The 25,714-nt window shown below is 42.5% G+C and overlaps 1 protein-coding gene across 1 annotated transcript in view; it reads right to left on the bottom strand.

Moving 5' to 3' along the window:
* The window catches only part of tmem67 (transmembrane protein 67), a 130,509-nt gene that overhangs the window by 84,059 nt on the left and 20,736 nt on the right, over window positions 1–25,714 (bottom strand). The window contains exons 4-7 of the mRNA XM_080194964.1: window positions 20,109–20,208; window positions 7,251–7,317; window positions 6,854–6,928; window positions 3,326–3,388 (exon numbers count right to left, since the gene is read on the bottom strand). Of these exons, the coding sequence (XP_080051090.1) occupies window positions 3,326–3,388; window positions 6,854–6,928; window positions 7,251–7,317; window positions 20,109–20,208 (305 nt within the window). The remainder of the gene's footprint in view (window positions 1–3,325; window positions 3,389–6,853; window positions 6,929–7,250; window positions 7,318–20,108; window positions 20,209–25,714) is intronic.

Below are 25,714 nucleotides of genomic sequence, written 5' to 3'. Positions count from 1 at the left end.
CATTTTATTTTAAATATATTAATGCCTCTATTAGAATAACAAACTGAGAGGAATGTTATATAAAGCATACTGTCATTCTTACACTGCAGGTTAATTTCTACTTCATCAGAATTTATTTTAAGGGTGTCACGGTGGCACAGCGGTTAGCACTGCTGCCTCACAGCACCAGGGACTTGGGTTCAATTCCTGGCTTGGGACACTGTCTTTGCGGAGACTGCACATTTCCCTCCTGTCTGCATGGGTTTCCTCTGGGTGGTCTGGTTTCCTCCCACAGTCCGAAAGATGTGCTGGTTGCTGTATCTGGACAGGTGCCGGAACGTAATGACGAGGAATTTCGCAGTAGCTTTATTGCAGTGTTAACATAAGCCTACTTGTGACCAATAATTAAACTTTAAACTTTATTTCAATTGCTTCTGTAATAAAAGTTTAAAGATTTCAAAAGCTTCGTAATGATTATGCTGAAATCAAAAGTTTCCACGTGTAATCGCTACAATGAAGTGGACGAGTTTGGGTTGGGTTAGTTGGTGGGGGCGGGGGGAGGGGGGTGGTGCGGTTGGGAGGGGGCGCAGGGGATGTGGTTTATTTGGATTTTCAGAAGGCTTTCAACAATATCCCACATAAGAGATTCGCATGTAAAATTAAAACCCAAGGGATTGGGAGTGGATACAAAACTGGTTGGCAGACAGGAAACAAAGAAACTTCCAGGGAAGAGCTGTATGTCCTGCTGTAATTAACAGTGATATCTTTCAAATGTTTTGATCAAATTTCCTGCCCAGAAGCCAGTCTGACTGACTGGCAGGTTGTTTATTGGGTGGGAGAGCCTGTGTCACAAGATCACAGTGTGGAACTGAGTGGAGGGAGGACCAGGGATGGGTGGTGGGAGAGAGATCATGGCAAAGTGCGTTGTTGCAGGAAAAGATCAAAGTTGGGTCTTCATATTGAGATTGAGTTTTGCAGATGAAGTTTGAGAGGGAGATAAAAGGAGATTGAGGATGTATATGGAAGTCAGGAACATGGGGGTTGTTGAAAACTGCAAGGACAAGGAAGAGTCAATAATGGGAACATAAAAACTGGCCGTAAAAGTTGCTATAGGTATGTGAGAAGAAAAAGATTGGTGAAGACAAATGTAGGTTTCTTACAGTCAGAACCAGGGAAATGTATAATGGTGAATAAAGAAATGGCTGACCAACTGAATACACAGTCTGGTTCTGTCTTCACGAAGGACGAGCAGAAATGTTGGGAAACACAGGGTTTTGTGAGCGCGAAGAACTGAAGGAGATTAGTATTAATAGGGAAATGGTGTTAGAGAAAATGATGGGATTGAAGGCTGATAAATCCCCAGGGTCTGATAATCTATATTCCAGAGTATTTAAGGATATGGTCCAAGAAATAGTGGATGCATTGGTGGTGATCTTCCAAGATTTGATAAACTCTGGAACAGTTCCGACAGATTAGAGGGTTGCTAATGTAACTCCACTATTCAAAAAAGGAGGTAAAGAGCAAACAGGGAATTATAGACCAGAAACCTGACACTGGTAATAGGGAAAATTCTAGAATCCATTATCAAAGATTTTATATCAAAACAAGTGACAGGATTAAACAGAGTCAGCATGGATTTATGAAAGGGAAATTAAGCCTGGCAAATCTAGTGGAATTCTTCAAGGAGTTGATGAGGGAGAGCTAGTGGATGTGGTTTATTTGGACTTTTGACAAAATCCCAAATAAGAGATTATTATGTAAAATTAAAGCACATGGGATTGGGAGTAGTATACTGAGATGGATAGTAAACTAGTTGGTAGACAGGAAACAAAGAGTAGGAATAAATAGGTCTTTTTCCAAATGGCAGTGAGATACCATAGGAATCAGTGCTGAGACCCCAATTATTCACTATATGTATTAATGATTTAGATGAGGGAACTAAATGTATTATCTCCAAATTTGCAGATTACACAAATCCAAGTGGGAAGGTGAGGTGTGAGGAGGTTGCAGAGATCCTTCAATTTGATTTTGACAAATTGAGTGAGTGGGCAAATGAATGGCAGATGCAGTATAATTTAGATAAATGTGAGGTTATCTACTTTGGTAGCAAAAAACAGAAAGGCAGATTACTATCTGAATGGCCATAAATTAGGAGAGGGGAATGTGTAAGAAGACTTGGATGTCCTCATACACCAGTCACTGAAGATAAGCATGCAGATGCAGCAGGCAATAAAAAAGGTAAATGGTATGTTGGCCTTCATAGCTAGAAGATTTGAGTACAGGAGCAGGGATGTCTTGATGCAGAGCTCTGGTGAGGCCACACCTGGATATTCTGTGCCGTTTTTGTGTCCATATCTGAGGAAAGATGCTCTTGTTCCAGAAGGAATACAAAGAAATCTTACCAGACTGAGTACTAGGATGGCACAATTGATGTATGAGGAGAGATTGAGTCAGTTAAGATTGTGTTCACTGGAGTTCAGAAGAATGAGGGGGGCTCTCATAGAAACTTATAAAACTCTAATAGGACTACACAGGGTAGATGCAATAATGATATTCCTGATGGTGGGGGGGTGCCCAGAACCGGGGGTCACAGTCTGAGGATACAGGGTAGACTGTTTAGGACATATATGAGGAGAAATTTCTTCACCTAGAGTGTGGTCAGCCTGTGGAATTCATTAACACAGAAAGTAGTTGAGGCCAAAACGTCATATATTTTCAAGAAGTAGTTAGATATAGCACTTGAGGCAAAGGGGATCAAAGGACATGGAAGAAAGGCAAGATCAGGCTATTGAGTTGGATGATCAGCCATGATCATAATGAATGGTGGAGAAGGCCAAGAGCTGAAAGGCCTCCTCCTATTCCTATTTTCCATTTTTCTATGTATCGCTGGGGCATCAGAGATCGTGGAGTTAGGGGAATGTCAGAAATTTAAATTGGAGATGCAGGAAGGTGGGAAAAATTGGAGATTGCAGGGTTAGGGGCATCAGATCACTGGGAACGGTGAGGTTGCAAATAATGTGTGGTGTGGTGTCAGTGATCACAGGGTGAATCTGAAATTGCAGGGAATGGGGATGAGTCAGAGGGTTTGGGAGCTGGGAGATGTCAGAGACCACAGGGGTGGTGAGAATCGGAGGTCATGGGGCTGTGCTAGTCAGAGATCACAGGGACAGGGGGGGCCAGAGATTGAAGGGAAGTCTGAGATTGCAGAAAGCCATGATTAAGGGGAGGTGCATCCGTTAAAGTCCAGAAGCGGATGATTGGAGTGAAGGTGGAATCATGTTTACAATTTTAAAAGATGTTTACTTTCCAAGTTAAAATCCTGTCGAAGTATTTTTCTAAAACTTACCAAACATGCAATAGCTGATGCTTTCAAATGGCTGATAAACCAAGCAGATATCACCTTTAAATTCTGTAAAGAAGTGGTAGTAGTCTTATAGTAGTGTTTGAGAATTGTCTAAGTTTGTTTCAATATTTTAAATAAAGTTCTTAAATCAGATTTTACACTGCACATTAACAAAGTATGCAAATAATGACATTTTTTCTCAATTTGTAGTGATTAAATGTTACAATTTTTCACGCTGAAGTTGTTTACAGGAAATTATTCCTTGATAAAGAAATTAAAGCAGCAGCAGAACACAAATTTTGAACTTTCACAGAATCACAGAACTGTTGCCGTGTAAAAGGAGCCTATTCAGTCCATAACCATCTGTTCCAGCTCTCCAAATGACAATCCATTTACTGCCATTCTCCCACCATCTCCCTGTAACTCTATATTCTTCCTTTTCAAATAAGAGTCAATTCCCTTTCTAATTCTTTGTACCTGCCTCCACCACACACTCTGACAGTGCATTTCAGGCCTTAACCACTTACTCTATGAAAGGCACTAGGTTGAATGGCACTATTGACCAATTGCACCTGTGCTCTGTTACAGAGATACAGGGCCCTATTATACCATTTTTATTCTAACTGCTGGGCGGACTTGAAACTGAGAGTGTTTCAGAACTGACTTTTAGACTCACTCTCAGGTGCCCCCATATGCACTCTGCCTGAAAATATAGCAGCGATTCTGAATCATGCTGCAAAAGCCTGTGGGCAGGGCTTAAATCCAGTGGAGGCTGCCTCGCTAAATATATTTAAGACGCGGGTTGATAGGTTTTTGATAGGCAAGGGGATTAAGGGTTATGGGGAGAGGGCGGGAATGTGGAACTGAGACATGACAGATCAGCCATGATCTTATTGAATGGCGGGGCAGGCTCAAAGGGCTAGAAGGCCTACTCCTGCTCCTATTTCTTATGTTCTTATCTCCAATCGGTGCCACCAACTGTGCATGCGCAGGAAAAAAAAGGAAAACACTCCCCTGCCACATCACTCCCAGGCCAGATAATGGCTCCCCCGGTCCCCACAGACATTGCCCCAGCCCACAACATTAATGACTCCTTTATCCCTCCACCTCATCCTCACCCTGCTACCCAGACTGGTCACAATCCCTTGTTCCCCTTCACCTCCACCGATCACCCGCAGAGTGGCAGCGCATCCTTCCTCCCCCCTCGCTGAGCAGAGGCAGAGTGGCAGAAAATCCCCTCCTGAGTAGAGCTCACTGAGTAGGGTGGCAGCAGACCCTCCTCTTCCCTCACTGAGCAGAGGCAGTGTAGCAGCAGACCTCTCTCTGCTCCCCCCTCAAGCCATCATGTATTCGCCTTACACCCAACTTTACCAAGTTTTCACACGTGGAAACGGGCACAACTTGATGGCAAAATTGGGCCCATAGTGCAGAATTTTCTCAGAAGAGTTCTAAAGGGGCGACCTTACCAAAAAAAATCCAAGTGCCGAGCAAAAGAGAATTGCGTCCATTTTCTGGGCAAGCTCCCAGATGCAATCATACAGCATTTAGAAAAAAAAAGAGGCAAAATGTGATTCTCTTCAGTAGAGGGAGTGGACAGAGTCTATTCACACTTAGACTTGTAGGAATATCATTGCGCAGGTTGCCTGATCTCTCATGCATTGTATATACTCCACGATATCACCCCGCCCCCCCCCCCCCCCCCCCGCAACAACTGGTTGATCGCTGACTGATTCCTTACCCCAGCCGATTGCTGCCTTAATCCCATCCACCCCTGCCCCTCCCCTCCACAACTGAGCACTGCCCCTGATTATGGCTCCTAGGCCGATTGCTGGTTCCAATGTTCTCCCCCGCCCCAGATAGACACTGCCCCAGCCAATTACCCAATACAGAGTAAGCCTTCTACGGACCTGCTCTCTGCCTGCCTCCCTGTTGTGGTCCCATCTCCTATAATGGGCTTGCCCCTTCAGGTCCCACCCCCTTGGCACTACCCCATGCCTGGGGAGCAGTGCCATGGCTGCCAGAGTGCCTCCACCTGCGAACAGGTAAAGATAAGTGCGCCTGGATGATTGTGTCCGGGACTCATTAGTCACACTGAAATTACCTCATATATATTTAAATCAGCCTTGCATCCTTCCAAGGCACCAGGCTGATTTCACAGGCATATCGGAGCTGGTAACATTGCAAGAGGTGAGAAACCAGGTGCAAACCTAATTTTCCACCTCTTGCCTGATCTTAACAGCTCACCACACCAATCGACCAACATGATGAATTGTTAAGATTGCCCCGTAAATGTAAAATGGGTGAGAAAACCTCCCACTTTCTTGTCATTTTTCCAATGAAGTAAGTGGTGGTAGTTTACGACACACTGTGCAATACAGCGGCCATATTGTGAATCTTGCCAGTTTGTGATGGGGTGGGGGGGACTGCGGAGAACATCAGCTAAACGGAAAAATGGCTGCTGAGCACTAGGGACACCAGTGCACAGGCACTCTGACTTCCAAGAATACTGTATACACTATGCCCCCAACAATCCTCTTGCCCCAGTGGAACTCCCCCCAGTTGCTGTCCCCTCCCCCCTCCGATCACTTCCCACTTGATCGTCATCCTGGCCAATCGCTGCATCCCTCCTGATGAGTCCCCACCTCTCGATGCAGAGTTCCCCCCCTTCCCTCCCCTCCCACAGACCTCCCCCATCGAGCTCCGTCCCTCTCTGATTCCACCCTCTCAGAGCCACCATTAGGCCCCATCGACTCAGGTCCCATTGTCTCCAGACCTGCTCCTGTCAGCCCCCAATCCTATCAGGATGACAAGCTGACAGTGCTGGGCTGCCGAGTTGGCATTGCTAGGGTCCCAACCCATATTCCTGCAACTGCAACTGCAATGCTTTGTTTTTGTACTAGAAGCTGGTTGCACTGTAGAGAAGTTACAGACAATTTGAAAAAATGCACAGTCAATTCGCATAAAAATACATGTAACTATGATTATTTTCATTAAAGAAAGATCTTTCTTTTCACTAAATTTATAAAATTGCCATTTCTGATGTTGCGTGAACAGAAAAATACATTCAGGCATTCTCAATTCCATTTACAACAGTAATATTTACTTTGGAGTTATTCCTAAAATAAGTAATATATGTAACTATGCATTTGCAATAATTTTGAAGAAACTGGGCCTAGACTGGGCACAGTGAATGGCACTGCTGCCTCACAGTGCCAGGGACCCAAGTTGATTCCCAGCTTGAATCGCTGTCTGTGTGGAGTTTGCATGTTCTCATCGTATCTGCATGGGTTTCCTCTGCGTGCTCTGGTTTCCTCCCACAGTCCGAAAGGTATGCAGGTTAGGTGAACTGACCATGCCAAATTCTCCCTCAGTATATCTGAACAGGCGCTGGAATGTGGTGACTAGGGGATTTTCACAGTAACTTCATTGCAATGTTTATGTAAGACTACTTGTGACTAATAAATAAAACTTTAACTTTTCAAACTAAGTGTGGTGCCTTAGGCACCAGTTAGTAATTTTCATTCTACTTACTTTTGCATAGATAATATTTGTAGCAACGGAGGTGGTCAAGGCTTTTGGCTGAGCAAGAAAGCATAATCCTCCTGTCTAGAAAGAATTGAAAGCAATGGTGGTATTAGCTCAGTTCAGTGTAGGTTCTTTCAGATTTGTTCCTTAGCTGGGCATATTATTCTAAATATTCATTTTCTGAATTAAAAACACACCTATTGCAATTGAAACAAAAATAAAATAAATTTCAAGTGCTTTTATTCTTGACCAGATGATGTTACTGAGTATAATATTTAAGCATGTGAATATAACTGACAATGTCTATTTGCTAATTTTGTGGCTTTCTAAATCCATCAATTGGTACATGATTTGAATATGCATAATACATTTATAAGCAAATTTTAGAATATCCTTTGCTTACCAAAATACTTGATTTGCAGTCACAAGATTTTGTGGTTTTGATGAATGTGTTGTGACATCTGATGCATCTGATGGGAAGAATAAGAACATTTAAAATTATTTTAAGGAAAGACTCCGGCCTCAGCTCTGCATCATCGACCTTCCCATCCTCCATTCCTGCCCCATCAAACCTTGCTGCATGGGCAGGAACTACATCAAATTTAGATTGCTAACTGTCCAATGCTCCATTGCAAAAATCCATACTTCAGATCATTTATAAACTTAAATAGGGCCATTTTTAATGCCAACAAAAAGATCCATTACAAGATTAAGAGTAGTTAGGTAGGCTAAAATGAGTAAAAAACAAATAACTTGGGAACTTTAGGCTGGCAAAAATTCTTAATCTTGAATTTAAATTTATAAATTATGCACAGTGTCTCCCCTTAAATGCCTTGCTTGTAATATTAATTTAGCGAATTCACATGTTCATTTACTATTGAGGGATCATTAAAGGCTACCCATTTAGGAACAACATTTTTTTAATTGGTTCACCGCCACCAGTTCCAAGTCTTATTGCAACTAAACCAACTTCAGGGACTGAAGATCAGTCTCCAAAACTTTGCTGTGTATAAGCCTGGAGAAAAATCATTGGAACATTATTTTTTGTCATTTTCTTTGGCCATTTTACTTTACCAGATACAAAAATATTGAAAAAGTAAAAGCCATTTGGCTCATTGTGTAATGATATCTTTGCTTGCTAATTGGCATAAGAAGGTAGCACGTCACAAGGATGAATGTATTGGCTGAAAGTGTGGGGGCAAGTCATGTGATGGGTTTGGGTCTGGAATCAAACTGGAAGTGTGGTGGAGGCAGGTTCAATCGAGGCATTGAAGATGGCATTAGAGATTACTTGGATAGAAATAATGTTCAGGGGTACGAGGAAAAGGCAGGGGAATGACACTATGTCATGATGCTTGTTTGAAGAGCTTGTGAAGACACAAAGAATCAAATTGCCGTAACAATCATGATTCTATGAAACCTTCAGGAATATATTTAATCACAGCTGGAAACCCTATTTAGACTTCAGAAAGATATCAATGAATTAGTCAGGAGGGCAGAAAATAGAATATCAAATGGAATTCAGCCTGGGGAAATGTGAAGTAATGCATTTGGGGATAGCAAACAAGGTAAGGGAATACATTAAAATAGTAAAATACTGAGAAGTGTAGAGGAATGAAGGGACCTTGGAGTGTATGTCCACAAATTCTTCAAGATAGGACGGCAGGTAGATCAGATGGTTAAGATGGCATCACTTTCCATTTTTGGCCGTGGCAAAGAGCAGTTTACTGTGTACTGTTTTGGTCACGAGAAAGATTTTATCATACTAAGATGGACATTTATGAGAATATTGCATGAAAATGAGAACTAGGTTAGGCAAGTGTTGTTTTCTTTGGAACATGGGAAGCTGTGGAGATCTTTAATTGATATGTATAAAATTTTGAATGGCCAAGATAAAGTGGATAGGAAGAATCTACCTCCATTAGCAGAAAAGTCTATAATCAGGGGGCATGGATTTAAAGTAACTGGTAAAATAAGACAATAAGATATAGGAGCAGAATTAATTCATTTGGCCCATTGGGTTTACTCTGCCATTCAATCACGGCTGGTAAGTTTCTCAAACCCCATTATCCTGCTTTTTCCCTGTAACCCTTGATCTCTTCATCAATCAAGAGTCCTATCTGTCTCTGTCTTAAATATACTCCAAAACCTTGTCTCCATGGCCTTCTGTGGCAATGAATTCCATAGATTCACCACCCCGTGGCTGAAGAAATTCCTCCTCACCTCAGTTCTAAAGAACTTAACTCTTCAAGTTAGAGTCCCTTAACTCTGAAGCACTGACCTCGGGTCCTAGTCTCTCCTACTAATGGAAACATCTTCCCTAAGTCCACACTATCCAGACCTTTCATTATTTTGTAGGTTTCAATGAAATATCCCTTTATCCTTCTGTACTCTATCGACTACATACCCGGAATCCTCAGATGCTCCTCATACGTAAAGCTTTTCATTCCTGGGATCATTCTCATGAACCACCTCTGGACGCTCTCCAGGGCAAGCACATCCTTCCTTAGGTACGGGGCCCAGAATTGCTCACAATATTCAAAATGTGGTCTCACAAGAGCTTTAAAAAGCCTCAGGGCCACATCACTACTTTTGTACTCTAGTCCTCTTGAAATCAACAGTAGAATTGCATTTGCTTTCCTAACTACCAACTCAACCTGTGAGTTAATTTTAAGAGACTCCCAAGTCCCTTTGCATTTCTGATTTCTGAATTCCCTCCCCATTTAGAAAATAGCCTATGCTTCTTCCTACCAAAGTGCATAACTTCATACTTCCCCATGTTGTACTCCATCTGCCACCTTTTTACCCACTCTCCTAACTCTCCCAAGTCCTTCTGCAGCCTCCCCACTTCTTCAATGCTACCTGTCTCTTTGCCAATCTTTGTATCATCTGCAAACTTAGCCACAATGCTCAGTGTTCCTTCATCTAGATTATTATGTATGGAGTGAAAAGGTGTGGTCCCAACACTGACACCTGTGGATCTCCACTACTCATAGGCTGAAAGCCTGAAAAGGACCCCTTCATCCCCACTCTCTGCCTTCCATCAGTCAGCCAACCTTCTATCAATGCCAGTACCTTGCCTCTAACACCATTGAGTTTTATCTTATTTAGCAGCCTCCCGTGCAGCACCTTGTCAAAAGCATTCTGGAAATCCAAGTAAATAACATCCACTGCTTCTCCTTTATCTAACCTGCTTGTTACCTCCTTGAAGAATTCCAACAGATTTGTTGAAACCATGCCGACTTTGCTCTATTTACGAAGTAATCTGAAATCTCATCATTCATAATCTCATGACATCATTCTTCAAGATAGGAGGGCAGTAAAATCTTACTGACAATCAAGGTCAGACTAACCGGCCTGTAATTTCCTGCCTTTTGCCCCCCTCCCTTCTTAAACAGGGGTATTACATCAGCGACTTCCCAGTCATCTGGGACCCTCCCTGACTCCAGTGATTCTCGAAAGATTATCACTCATGCCTCCTCCACTATCTCTTCAGTTACATCCTTCAGAACTGTGGGGTATAGTCCATCTGGTCCAAGTGATTTATCCAACTTCAGACCTTTCCGTTTCCCTGAAAAGGAAATCTTCTCCTTTGTAATGGCCAATAAATAAATAAAGGGGAGTTAAGGCAATTTCATTCAGGTGTTGGTGGGGGTTCGGAACTCATTGGTTGGAAGATTTGATTTGATTTATTATTGAAAGGGTGGTAGAAAGAGAAATCCTCATCATATTTTCTAAAAATTCTTAGATATGATTTTGATGTGCCAATGGAACAAGAGTTGAAAAGTGGGGCCACGATTCTCCCAATGCGACCCACAATTTTTCTGGCAGGTCACGGTGAGAGACGTGCGTCACCGGCTTTGTACTGGGATTTGTGCATGCGCCGGGAACGCACACGCATCTCCCAGAGCCGGCAAATCGTCGCCAGTCAGACCATGCTGGAAACTGGCGGGAAGACAGTTAAGTCACTTGAATCTATTTTGAATCTATTTTAAATATGTTTAGCAGTTCATTATTGGGAACTTTCAGGTCCCGATTGAATCTCCAACCCCACCAAGAATACTTCATTCTGGCAGTACTTCACGTTCGGGGAACTAGTGGGAGAACACAACTGAATGAAGGGGGGAAATCAGGGTCCCCCAGTGGGTCAGCCGGCAGGGATGTGGTGGCCCCTGGGCATGGGAACCCTGGCAGTGCCAGCCTGTGGCCCCGGCACTGCCCAAGAGGCAAAGTGCCCATGCCCAGGGAGACCAAGTGGGTGGGGCCTATTGTGGTTGGGGCCTAGGCATGATTGGCGTGGTGGGAGGTCCTGTTGCCACTCTGCAGACAGGATCAGTCTGGGATGGAGAGACAGCAGCGTTTGGAGTGGGTTGGGCGGGGGGCTAGTCTGCTGGGGGAGGGGGTGGGGGAGAATCACCACTGCTGTGGGGGAGGTGGGCTGTGCATTGGGGTGCTCCAGGACAGAGGGGATCAGGGTTGGCCCGGGAATTGTTGTGGGGCTGTGATCCGGCTGTAGGGGGCTCCCCGGCTGACCAGCAATCAGAGAAGCTGACAGATCAAGACCACTGCGCATGTGCAGAGTAAAAAGTCTGACAACACCAGGTTTTAGTCCAACCTATTTATTTGATAATATATTATCAAATAAATAGGTTGGACTAAAACCTGGTGTTGTCAGACTTTTTACTGTGTTTACGCCAGTCCAATGCCGGCATACCCACATCATGTGCAGAGTTCCGAACTGTCAGACTCTGGTGCGAATCGGCTCTGCCCCTCTGAATTTTTAATGATATTCACGATTGGGACCCTCTGCAGTGCACAGAGTGAGGAGATTCGGGTGAGAAGCTGAATTGACAAATCAGTCAGGATTTTGAACAGTTGCGCTGCCAATTCAGCACTTTTGGGAGAATTGCGGCCCAGGATTCAGTTGGTTAGCTCATTTTTCATCTGCCACCGATGTCACAGAATCTCAGAATTGTTATGGCGCAGAAGGCCATTTGGCCCCTTGTGTACTGGCTCTTCAAATGTGCATCCAAATGAGTGTCATTCCCCAGGCATTTTCACGTTGTTTCTTTTCAAATAATCATCCAATGTCCACTTGAATATCTCGATTGAGCCTGCCTCCACCACACTTCCAGACAGTACATTCCAGACCCGAACGACACATTGTATGAAAAAGATTTTCCTCACATTATATTTGTTTCTTTTGCAAATCGTTTTAATCTATGCCTTTTCATTCTTGATTCTTTAATGAGCAAGAACAGTTTCCCCCTATCTACTTGGTTCAACTCCCTCACAATTTTGAACACTCTACCAAATCTCCTCTCAGCCTTCCTCTCTCCAAGAACAATCGTATCAAACTCTCCAATCTATCTTCATAACTGAAATTTCTCATCCCTGGAACCATTCTTGAAAACCTCTTCTGCACTCTCTCCAATGCGCTCACCCTCTTCCTACAAACATTCCAGCTGAGGTCTAACTAGTGTATATGTTCAGCATGACTTCCTCACTCTTATATTATGTGCTCCAATTAATAAAGCCCAGAATACTATGTACTTTACTAACTGCTCACTCCACCTGTCCTACCATCTTCAATGACCTCTGCACATATATACCCAGGTCCCTCTGCTGCTGCACCTTTTAAGAATTTTACCCTTTAGTTTGAATAGTCTCTCCACATTCTTCTTACCAAAATGCGTCACCTCACACTTCTCCACATTGTTGGTCGAACGGCTTCCTGAGTGCTTTAAATTTGACTTGTTTCTCTACTTTGGGGTGGTACTGATTGCATTGTGGAGAAGAAACTTCAGTTTTATAGCGGCAGGGTGGCAATATACTGATTTTGGTTGATCATTGCAACTTTGCAAAATTGTGGATGGTGTCACTGAATTTACTAATATTAGAGTTTGTTAGCGCTGAGGTTGGGGAAGAGGATCCAAGGTGTGAAACCACTGTGCAGGTAACAGCTGATAACAGATTTGCCAGTGTCTATTAGCGCTAGATGGGAAATTGCTAGTGTCTGATATTTTGGAAACACACAACATTGTTGTGGGGCTCAGATGTGTGAGCACAAAGGAGGAGCCGAACAAAATATGGCCTGACCTTTTCCACCATAAAGTCGATTCATTCCTGAAGCCATTCCTACTAAGCAAAATTCACTGTTCCTTTATTTGATGACTATGCAAACAAATGATTATTTAATGTGCTTTCCAACTTTAAAATAAGTTTCAGTCTGGGTCCTGAGCAAATCTCTGTGATCTGACCATGTCTAATGATTACAAATGAGTTAAGCAGCATGGCAGGCTGGGGATGGGGTGGATGTGAAAATGTGAAAGAGAATCCCATGCCTCTTACTGTTCCTTCTCATCTATGGAGATAATAAGACTGAGATTAAATAAATTTCTAGGCAGTTTTAACATTCAAAAAGCTGAATACTGCAAATGCTGAAAATCTGAAATAAACAAGAAAATGCTAGAAATATTCAAGTTTTGGCAGCATCTATGGAGTGAAACAGAATTAATGGGCGGGATTTTACAGCTTCACTCGAACGAGACCGGAAATTCCAATCCGAGGTCAACGGAGATTTGCATTATTGGACCCTTGCATGCTCCGATTCTGTAGCAGGCGAGGTGGTAGAGTTCTGGCTAGTGTCTCAAGTTAATGGTCTTTTATCAGAACGGGGACAAATAAAAACGATTTTCACCATATCACTGACCTTCCTTTTGTCCTTAACCGACCCACTGCTTGCTCAAAACCTATTACTTTTCCCAGTTATCATGAAAAGTAATTGACCTGAAATCTTAACTCAGTTTCTCTCAACAAACGCTGATATAACATGCTGAGCATTTCCAGCATTTTCTGTTTTTTATTTTTTTAAAGTTTTAAGGTCTTGGACCCTAATTATGGAATGCAATGGAAATTGTCTGTATCATTTTCACGAATATTACAGCTTCCATTTTCAATGTAGTAATAATTTTGAGTTAATTTTGCAATAAGTATTTGAGACAGGCAAAGCTTAATAATATTATTTTTCTGTGGTTAATGGACACGACACCCAAAGAGCAATTGGGCTGCTGCTCAGTATCAAAAGATCAAAGACCACACAAACTGGTTTAATTCTATAAATGTAAATCTGTCTTAACAGTGTTATACACAAACAGGAAGAGGAAAGGATACAAAGTGCAGATAGCCTAATAGAGGCTGTCCAGATAACACGTTGCAACAGCTACAAACACACCAGCAAATAGATAATGACAGCTTGTTTCAAATACAGTGCGGCCCCGTTATAACGCGATGGTTGAGGTCCATAAAATGTTATTGCAATAAAAGCAGGGTTGCGCTTAATTGGGGTTCAAGAAAATCAGCATTCAAACTGACCCAATGTTGACCTAACATCCTAAAACACCCCTATTATCACCCTATTTGACCCGTTTTTTGCACTTTTACCATCTGGCAAGTGAATTACCTTTTAATTAAAGAATTCTGCAAATAAACCGTTGTTACAGTAGAACTTAAAACACAAATTAATTTTTAGTAAAGCTTTTTAATAAACAAAACAACAACAGTTGTAAGGAGAGTGATGGGTGTGAGGAGAAAGACAGAGAAAGAATTATGGTTCATTCCATAAGTTGTTCTCTTTATGCACTAATGATACCTGTAGGTGAAAATTGGAAATTCTTGCACTAAATAAAAATTAACCAATTATACACCTATTGTATTTCTATCAGGTATAAAATTTGCCATAAAAAATAAAACTGCATCATGCAGCATTGATAGGACTACATCCCCCACCCCTGGATTTTGATGCGGGATGTACCACTCATCATTTGCTGCATGGTGTACCGTAGGGGAAGGGAAGCATGGGTAAGTCCAAAGATGCAAATCAGCACATCACTCGGTCGAACTTACTTACGCAAAGCTAGGATCCCAAATTTAGGGCAGGACTCCACCCTCACTGAAGTTGAAAATGTTTCCAGGTCCCAAACAAGCGCACAGTGGGGTGGTATCACTCACTCATTGATAAGGTATTTTTCCCGAATTGCACTCAGTGCAGTAGTGGGTGTAGAATTCAGTAGGTGAAATTTTTCGGCTGTGTTTGCCCCAAGGATGGAAAACCTGTCCGAGGTGAAAGGACCTTTCTAAGGTTGTGTCCCGCCCGCTATGATTCCTGTGGCAGTCAGGACAGGAACATTCCGTCTGGTGTTTTCCCTCAAGCCACAATGGCAAATTTTCACACCGTGTTGTCTGCTTCCTGTCTCACTAATTATACAGGCATTGGAAATATGCCAGATTTGTGGCAGGCACCTTCTGATTCATCCACCACACCAAGACCTCAGCGTCTCCTCACTCCAGGTGTCATATTTAAACTGGGCCCATATACCCTTATCTCAATCTAAGCAGCCCAGGACTGGCGCAGAATGCAGAAACGTCCCCCAAACTAAGAAAATTGCTGCCCCCAAATTCAGTACACCTCCCCGGGCTGGCTGCTGGATGCCATCCACCACCATATTCTCCGGCCGCAGGATGTCCTGCAAGATGACTAATATGGCTTGGGAGGATGCCTTTCAGACTGGGTGGGAACCATGTTTGTTTTCCAATCTTCTGCCAATTCAAGGAGATCAAAAGCTATTCTGGCATCTGTGCTGAGGGGTGAAAAGGGCTGACTCCATGCTATGTTTATCAATCTGCAAGCTGTTTATTGCTATACATCAATGGGTCCTGAACCATACCAATGATTAGAAATCGTACTCTCCCCACGGCGTAGAGTGGTATGTCCATCATTTGGATCCAGTGGCCTTGGAGTAACGGTTCCTCATCCAATAGGACCTGGTACCTGGAATCTGATACCGGAACTTAACATTAAGTTGGTTAGATGTTCATTGAAGTGACTGCGTTCCAGAAGAAAAGGCCACATCATTTGATGCCACACAGGAAGAAAGACTGTATCTTCTGGGTTGGTGGCCTCAACTTCACGAATGATTCTCGGCTTGTCTGTGTGATGCTGAAGACATGACTGATACAATTTAGTGAGGTGTCCCTGTCCATGGCAGTGGACGCATTTGACAGCATTTGCAAGAAATTGGTCTTTGGTCCTTCCTGTGTGTATACTCCTTACTGCAATGCTGACATGATCATTCGACCAGGTGGTTGGGGGTTGGCTTACTCTGGTTCAACAGTCTCTGTTCTTGTGTGGCTTCTGCCCCATGAAGCGCCTTCCCCTTTAAGAATTATGCTCTGTTAGTCTTTCACCTCAGAAAGCCTAATTAACTGGACAGCCTTGTAGAGAATAAGGTCATCTTTGGCTCGGAGAAGGTCAGAGAGTGAACCATCTGTGATCCCTGCCAGGATGCTGGCTTGGATGAATTACAGATTGCTGTGAATGCTTCCTTCTGTCATGCATTAAAGACCATTGGTAAAAAAATCAACAAGCTCTCTAGAGTGCAGGACTGTCTTGTAAAATTTCACATGTTCCAAGATCTTGTTAGATTTCAAGTTGAAGAAAAAAGTGAAAGATTTTAAAACGTCAAAAAAAATTAACAAATGATTCATTTACGGCTCGCCTGACGATTGTATTATATGTAATTGATCTAATGCAATAAAATAATGTGCTAACTTGTTCTGACTCTGACTTTTTACTTAATCCTGCAGTAGTGCTATACTGTAGGAACCTTTTCTACCAGGAACTACAGTCTTTGAGATTGGTCAGGGCCATGGATAAGGCCCACTGGCAGTGGTATTGAAGAATTGTATTCCATCTTTATAATATTGTAACTGGCCTCGTCTGTGGCCCCCACAACCCCCACAGAAATTGCTGGCCTTCTTCCCCCATACAGACATTGCTGGCCCCCCCCTCACCTATACAGACATTGCTCGTCTTATTGCTGGCCCCACAACCCCCCCACAGGCATCGCTGGCCTCATCGCTGACCTCCACAACTCTTCCATAGACATTGCTAGCCCCCCTCCCCCATACAGACATTGCTGGCCTCCACAACTCCTCCACAGACATCGCTGGCCCCCTTCCCCTAAACAGACATTGCTGGCCCCCCTCCACATATAGATATCACTGGCCCCTCTCCCCCATACAGACATCGCTGCCACCCCCCCCTTTCCACCCACACACAGACATGGCTGCCCGCTCACCCCATTCCCCCATGGATCCGGGTAATGTGGGTACTCAGTCCCTCCTTGAACATACTGTCTTCACTGCTGTCCTGCGGAGAACTTGCATTGTGCTGACATGCACAACCCCAGCTTGCGATTATTCCCTCTCTTGAAGGGAGTCTTGAGTATTGCAAGTGCCCCTCCTCCCTCCCGGCATTGGCCAATAACATGTGTCCCCAACTCTTACAGCTATGTGTGCCAGGGTGGCAGTGTGCATTCAGAGTATGGGTAGGAGTCAGACTTGAGTGGCACCAGGGGTAGGATCCAGTGTGCGCAACAGCGAGTCGTCATCATCCTCGCATTAAGGCTTGCAACCATTGCCAGTCCAGTTATGTTAACAGGTTCGGGTGTTTCTTGGGGACAGGACGGTGGAATGACAGACTGGAGAAGGGTGCTGTGGTGGTTTGACTGCCCAGTTTGGTCTGGAGGGGGAATAGTGGCACTTGCTCCTGGGGTGTGTTAGATGTGCGATGGTTGCACCCCCCTCACTGCACAGTACCAGTTAGCCATCGCTGCATGTCCTCTTTCCTCTAGCTCTTCATATGGTGGGACATCGACTCCCCCCCCTCCCCGCTCCTCCTCCTCCTGCTCCAGCTGGCCTCCCCGCTGCTGGGCAATGTTGTGCACAGCGCAGCAAATGGTGATGAAGATGTGTGAAGCAAGCACAGGGTCATACTAGAGGCCCCCGCCCGAAAGATCGAAGCAGGGAGCGTGAGCAGGAATCCTTCACGGAGCCTCACCCAGAGAGCTCTGAGAAAATACAAGCTCCCCGCCCCGCCAATCACCCCACTCCTGCCCCACATATCACTGGTGACAGCAGGCATTTCCAGGGTCTGCCGGCAACATCCCTCGTGCTCTGCTAGCAGCACTTACTTCCTCATGCCAACTCAAGGCTGCCACGCCAGGCTGAGACTTTTATGTACCTACTCTGATTCACGCCAAAGTGACATCACACCAAAGAAGTGGGAGACGCAAACTTGAGTGCAGATTGCCATGTTGATCCCAATAATGGCATACTAAGGTATGGGAAGTAATGCAAATCAGGGGCACACCGGTTTTCTGCCTTCTCTGGGTGGTGCCATTCCTTTCTGTTTGGGAGATGCGCGCAGGTCACAAATGCTCGCAGGGAACCCGCGGAATGGCCAATACGCTCATCTCCCGATCTGACCTGCCAGAAAATTTGCGGGTCGTGATGGGAGAATCACCCCTGACATATGCATATGTATTCACTCACCTTGACCACTTTAGTGAGATCATTAAACATTTTACAGTACGGCTGCCATGTCAGTAGCACAGCCTTCTGTGCCATGTCACCTGCTCTTGTTTTGTTCTGCAAATTTAAGGTTTTAAGGTTTCCTGTCCTTGGAAGACACAAGGCACCTCTCCTGGCCTCCACTTGTGTTACCGGAGTCGCCAAGTCATTGGCACAGAATCACCCAGTGCATTGCAACATTCCCTTTTAGGCACAGTCTTCAACAGCGATTATCCAGCACCTCCACATTATTAGTACAGCTTCCCTTTTGTGGGGACTGTGCCTTTAAAAAAAAAAGTTTCTCTAAAGCACATAGTTTGCCTACAGCACTATTCAAACCCCAGTGGTACAAAGAGGTTGTCGGCAACTCTCCAGTGAGGAGTGTAGTGCCGGATCTGCTCAAGGCCATGCTGCAATTGTGTGAATGAGGCTGGAGCACCAAAATTATAATCTCCCAACCTCTATGATAATTAGTATGGGAATGCCAAAAATTGCAGTGACCACATCCAAAAACAAAGATAAGTCAATTCATAGCCTAATATATTTTACTAAAAAATGTATTTTTGATGCAGCTGAACTCGTGGCTAAAGAACTGGTGCAGGAGGGAAGGCTTCAGATTTGTGGATCATTGGGATGTATACCAGAGGAGGTGGGGCTGTTACAAGGAGGACGGGTTACACCTGAACTAGAGGGGCACCAATACACTGGCTGGGAGTTTGCTAGTGTGGTTCGGGTGGGTTTAAACTAGTATGGCGGGGGGGGAAGGTGGTTGTAGAAATCAGTTTAGTAGGTAAATAAGTGTAGAGACTGGGGATGAGCATGGGACTGAGGCAAGGCTGGGGGAGGCTGGAAAATTGGGTGGAGAAATGGTAGATGGAATTTAATCCGGACAAATGAGAGGTGGTGCATTTTGGTAAATCTAATTCACTGGAACTATAAAATAAATATCAGAACCATCAGGAGCACAGCCTCACAGACAGATCTGGGAGTGCAGGTCCACAGATCCTTAAACGTGGCAGCACAGGTGAAAAAGGTGGTGAAGAAAGCATTTGGCATGCTTGCCTTCATCGGCCAGGGCATGAGTATAAAAGTTGGCAAAATTATGTCACAGTTATATAAAATGTTGGTTAGGCCACACTTGGAATGCTGGGTCCAATTCTGGTTGCCACACTACCAAAAGGACGTGGAGGCTTTGGAGAGAGTACAGAAAAGGTTTACCAAGATGTTGCCTAGTATGGAGGATATTAGCAATGTGGACAGATTGAATAAACTGGGATTGTTCTCCCTGAAAAGACACTGAAGGGTGACCTAATAGAAGGTTATAAAATTATGAGGGGCATAGATAAGATGAACAGTTGGAAGCTTTTTCTCAGGGCAGAAATGAAAATTACAAGGGCGCACAAGTTCAAGGGAAAGGGTGAAATGTTCAAGTAAGATGTGTGAGGGAAGTTTTTTACACAGAGGGTGGTGGGGGCCTGGAATGCACTGCCAAATGAGGTGGTTGAAGCAGAAAAGTTAGCGACATTTAAGACTTATCTGGATAGATACATGAACAGGCGGGAATAGAGGGATACAGGTGGTTGGTCTAGAAATGGACAACATGATTGGTGCAGGTTTGGTGAGCTGAAGAAGGGCCTGTTCCTGTGCTGTACTGTTCTTTGTTCTTCGAACACAAAAACAGAAACTATTTTGTACTCAACCATCTTTTCAGGAATATCAACAATTGACATTTACTTCTATTATTATTTCAAAGGCGTAACATATCCATTCATTTTCAAGCAATAATATTAATAATAACATATTTACATTATTTATACACAAAAACAAAATATTGATAATGATTACATACAGTTTTGCTGAAGGGTCAGGCATCGAGAAAGACGGCTTAGAAGCATTGCAAAGCTCACACTGTGCTACAGTTAATGGTGCTCCATTAATGCTTCTTTCCACTTAAGAGAAACAAAATCTTCATGTTAAATTAGTTTGATTTCAATATACTTGAGTGTAAATGGATTGAAACAATAAAACCAAGTGTCAGGAGTGACACTTGGTCTGTTTGTTTAAACAAAAAGAAAAAGATGTGCTTTGCACACGTAGATTCAAAGTAACAACAACAGATTTATTGTAGAAGCTGCTGCCTGTGCAGAGTAGAAATTGAAACTAAAGTTGAAAGTTTATTTATTATTGTCACAAGTAGGCTTACATTAACACTGCAATAAAATTACTGTGAAAATTCCCTAGTAGCCACACTGCAGTACCTGTTTGAGTACACTGAGGGAGAATTTAGCATGGCCAATGCTCCTAATCAGCACGTCTTTCAGACTGGGAAGAAACCAGACCACCCAGAGGAAACCCACGCAGACACAGGGAGAATGTGCGGACGTCACACAGATAGTGACCAAGCTGGGAATCAAACCCAGGTCCCTGGCGCTGTGAGATGGTAGTGCTAACCATTGTGCCACTGTGCCACTGGTGCAGGGGCAGGAGCCTGTGATGCATCCTAAATTACATCACCATCAAATCATGTGACCAGCTTTTAAAATAATCATACAACCACTTAAATATATATCATCCCTTTCCCTTTACATTTGTGGTCATGTCAACAAATTACTTTGATATTATACATAGGATCACTAATACTCAAAACACAGTGCTATGCACCATTAATCATTATAAACAATCAATAAGTAAGTTGATCAAGAGGATACCTATTCCTCTGGTTGTATGACATTCTGGAATGTGGCTGTCCTTGACACTTGAAGTATGATGTAGAACTTCAATAGGCAACACTAGGGACTAAAGAAGTTGCTACTTCTAGCAATGATTCTGAGAAATCATTTCAAGATGACACAATTAACCAGCAGAACATTGCCAAACTAGTTTGTCTTCAGTTTGAACCGTGTAAAAAATTGGACCTTTTTTTGCTAAAACTACATATGGTACCATTCTCACTTGTGGCATAATTACACGCTAACAATATCTCTTTGTTGAAATATGCGTTGCTTTGCCCTCTCTTTTCATCTCACATGACATTGACAAGTTTCTGAAGGTAATAACAAATCAAACATAGTTGTCAACTTTCTCTTTAAGAGTAGTAATGCAGGTGAACTTTGGGTTGTTGCATGAGTAGCGTTTCTACAGGATGCCAAAGAGCAATTCACATAAAGTGATAACAAAACCTTGCTCTCTTGAAGCTTTTAAAGAATGTTTCAAGGATTATGTGAAACTTTCAGCTCATCCATTAGTTGGTGGATGAAAATGAATGTATTTTATATGTTAAATACCATTTATTTTGAAATAATCCTCAAACTCTTGTGATGTAAACTGTGAACTATTATTGCTAACAATCTGTTCCACTTTACAAAATTTTGCAAAAATTTAACCAAGTTCTTCAATGATTTGTTCAGTAGTAGTAGATTTCATGAGAACAACTTCTGGCTACTTTGAGTGTACACAATTATGACTAAGAACATGTAACCTTCAAACTGACCAGCAAAATCTCCATGCAACTGTTGCCATGGCAATTTAGATCACTCCCCAGAATGTAAAGGAGACAATGGAGGTGTATTTCTTATTCATGCACAGGATTGTCACTGTCCCACTTTTTCTTCAACCTGACCACCAAAAATAGCTACATGCTGATTCTTTCAACGGACTATGTCAGGACGAGCTTCATATAACTGTTCAAGAAGTATGCTCTGGTTTATCTTCACATTGTATCGTATAAAAACACTTCCACGTAGACTAGGAGCAATGATCACTCAGATTCCCGACAAAAGACACCCACCTTAAACAGTCAACTCAAGCTTTCTTGACAGAAATGGTTTTAAATGAAGATGCGTGCAATGCATTCCAGCTAGTGTTCCTTTCAATACCATATCCATCACCTTTCCCATTTCGGGATCATTTCTGGTATGTCTCTGAACTTGACAAGCTGTCATAGGCAAATGATCTACAAGTAAGAAATAAAGGATACTAGCAAAACTAGTTGGTCGAATCTGCTTAATAGGTAAAGGTGAGTGTGATAATGCATCAGGATTAACATGGCACTTTGATTGATGATACTTTATATCATAAGATTTTGTCGATAAAATAGTGCCCATTTTTGCAATCAGCTAGCAGCTAATGAAGGTCTATCTTTATATGACCCAAAAATAGTAGTTAAGGGTCAATGATCAGTCAATAATGTGAAATGGTGACCATATAAATAATGATGAAATGTTTGTACACCAAAAATTATACTCAATGTTTCTTTTTCTAGCTGAGCATTGTTAGGTTCAGCACTAGTCAGAGTATATGAAGTAAATAGTATTGGTCATTCTTCTTGTGAAGGCGCAAACATGTGAAATGACTGACCCTACTCCATAAGGTGAAGCGTTGCAGGCAAGCAGTAAGTGGTAGCTCTGGATTAAAATGATGTGGAGTTGATGTGGAAAGGAACTCACCTGATGAAGGAGTGGCGCTCCAAAAGCTCGCGCTACCAAATAAACCTGTTGGACTTTAGCCTGGTGTTGTGAGATTACTTACTCGATTAAAATGAACGAATACTTCAGATTTCTGACATCCTCGTATGCTTTCTCACATTCTACTATCCAGTCCCATGACTGTTTCACACATAGTAAGTTATACAATGGCTTCAATAACATAGATAAGTAAGCAACAAATTTGCGATAATAATTAATCAATCTTAGAAAGGACAGCAATTGCATCACATTTGGTGGACATGGTTCTTCTGAAATAGCTTCCATCTTCCTAGGTGCTTTATGTAATCCTTTACTGTCAATAACGTGAACCAAATATTGGACTGATATCTAGAAAAAGTCATACTTTTCTTTCTTGATACACAGAATATGAACTTGAGGATGTTCTAAAGTTGTTTATAAATTATTCAGGAGCTTTTGTTCATTGGATCCTGCAATTAGAATATCTTCCAGGTAACACTGTACACCCAAGAGACCACTTAAAATCTAATTCATCAAACTCTGGGATAGGATTGACGTGGATGTTGTTCCAATGGCAATCTTTTATAACAAAAAGGACTTTTGTGAAGAATGAATGTAAGAAATGATGGGGATTCAGTGGTTACTTTCATCTGTAACTATGCTTGTGAAAAATCAATCTTGTTGAATTTCTGCCCACCTGATAACCCAGCAAAAAAAATGTTCAATTTAAGGAAGGAGGTATTGATCAGCTCTCAACATTGGATTCAAGGCTGTTTAAAATCACCACAAATATGAACTGAACCATCTGGTTTCATGATAGGTATGATGGGGGTAGCTCAGTCACTCACTGTAAACGGCTCTAACGCCACTGTGTTAACAAGTCGTACTAATTCTTCTTAAACTTTGGACTGAATTGCATATAGCATGATTCTTGCTTTGAGACTTTTTGGTTGGTTATTTGGTTTTATCTTGAGTTTCACTTGAACTCCCTTCATCGAGCCAAGTGTCTCTTTGAATACACTCTTGTATTCTTCCAGAAGGTGCTGTAGGTCAGTTTTGGCATTGAACAGTCTACTAACAGCATTCCAGTTAAGCATTATTTTCTCCAACCATGATTTTCCAACTACAGCTGAAAAATTACCATGAACCATATGGAGATATCACTCAGCTGTTTGTCCACTCAACTCCATGTTGGCCACGATGTTACCTTTTAATGGCACAATCTCTTCTGTGTAAGTCCTTAAATTCTAATCATCTGGTTTCAGCTCTGTAGTCTCAAGAATTAAAAACAGGAGCACTAGTGTCAACCTTCATCTGAATAGGTTGTCCACTTAAGTTTGAAATCACCTCATATCTATGTGATTCACTCTGCATGGTTAAGGCGTTCAGTTGGAGCTCTTCGTTATATTTCTGGATATTGTCTTTTTCATAGACAATTTTTTTTCTACTATGTTGTAAATTCTTTTTGTAGAATGGAACTTGTTCTTCTTCTTGAAGGTGACCAGATACTTCTTCTGAATATTCTTCTCAGGGGAAGCTAATCTAGTCCTACATGCTTTTGCAATGTGACCCATTTTGCCATAATTCTTGCATTGACTATTGTTGCTCCAGCATTCACTCACTGAATGGTCCATTTTAGTACATTTGTGACATGTTTGTTGCTGTTTTGACTTTTTATGGGCAGTACCCAATTTGTGGATCTTCACTCCTGCACCAAATTGTGAAGCTTCTTCAGCAGTCAGTTCCATCAACACTGTGATTTCTATCGCTGTTTTTGAAGTCAAAGCATGTTCAGTTACGAAACTTTTTTGGATAGACTCATTTTGGAGACCACAAACTAGATGATCTCGAAGAGTATCTTCTAATGACTCACCAAATTCACAATTTGTGCCAGCTGTCTAAAGTTGCCACAAACTGAACAATACGATTTCTTCGATGGAAACCGTTCCACCACGCTCAGTGTTTTAGGGAGTAATGCTCTTCCAGGATCTTTATCAAGTCATTGTAAATTTTCGTTCCTGGCTTTGCTGGATGAGCCAAGTTCTGAAGCAATTTGAATCCTACTGTGCTGAGAAAAGCTGGCATAAACATTTCATTTGCAATTTTATTCACTTGTACAAAGTACTGAAAAGTCTCTGCATAGGAACTCTATGATTCATTTCCTCAACTGAAAGGGTCCATGGATCCTACCTATTTGACTCACCATTTTTCTTGCAGGTACTACAACTAGAGACTGCTCAGTATATATTTTTCTTCCTGTCTACCCAGTACTCCCCCTTTTCACCCAGAGACTTGATTTGATGTATTTTTTGAACGACCCCAGCTGCACTGCAAAGCATCCTTTCTTTTCAAATATGCCAGATACTGCCTGGAATTTCACAGTTCTCTGATTGGAAAAAGAACCCTTTTTAAAAAATACACAGAGAGTTTCCACCCTTTTCCAACTGTCTAATAAGTCTTCCATGCTGCCACTACACACTGGAGCCTGTGCACGGATCCTGCAGCTTAGAGAAATCTGCACAATTTGTTCCCAGTAAGAAACACAATATTTTTCTTTTTTTTTACTTACTGGCACTCCAATCTTTAACCCTGTTGTTCATTTCCCCCAGCCTTTTAATATTTGAAATCTGAGGACCCACAATGTTTTTTTTCTACTCAAGGAATTTTCTCCGTGTTCTCAATGAAACAATTTGTAATCAATTTTCTTTTTGTAATGTCCTAACAATATTACAGGTTGTGAACTTTAAACCAAAATAAAGAGATGTGGCTTGCACATGTAGATTCAAACTAACAACAACAGATTTATTGTAGGAGCTGTAGCCTGTGAAGAGAAGAAATTGAAACAAAAGCAGAAGCCTGTGAAAGATTCCAATGACATCTTCATCAAATTATGCAACTGACTTTGAAAGCAATCTTTTAACTGTTCCGCAATGATCAATGACTTTGGAGAGTTTGGCAGTGCCAACCTGGTACCGGGTAGTGCCAAAGAGGTGGAGCCTGAGTTTGCTGGGCC

Source organism: Carcharhinus amblyrhynchos, chromosome 8 (assembly GCF_965287045.1).
Source record: "Carcharhinus amblyrhynchos chromosome 8, sCarAmb.v2.hapA, whole genome shotgun sequence".
NCBI classification, from domain to species: Eukaryota; Metazoa; Chordata; class Chondrichthyes; order Carcharhiniformes; family Carcharhinidae; genus Carcharhinus; species Carcharhinus amblyrhynchos.
The sequence above is the reverse complement of the archived record's forward strand: the minus strand, read 5'-3'. Positions and strand labels throughout refer to the sequence as shown.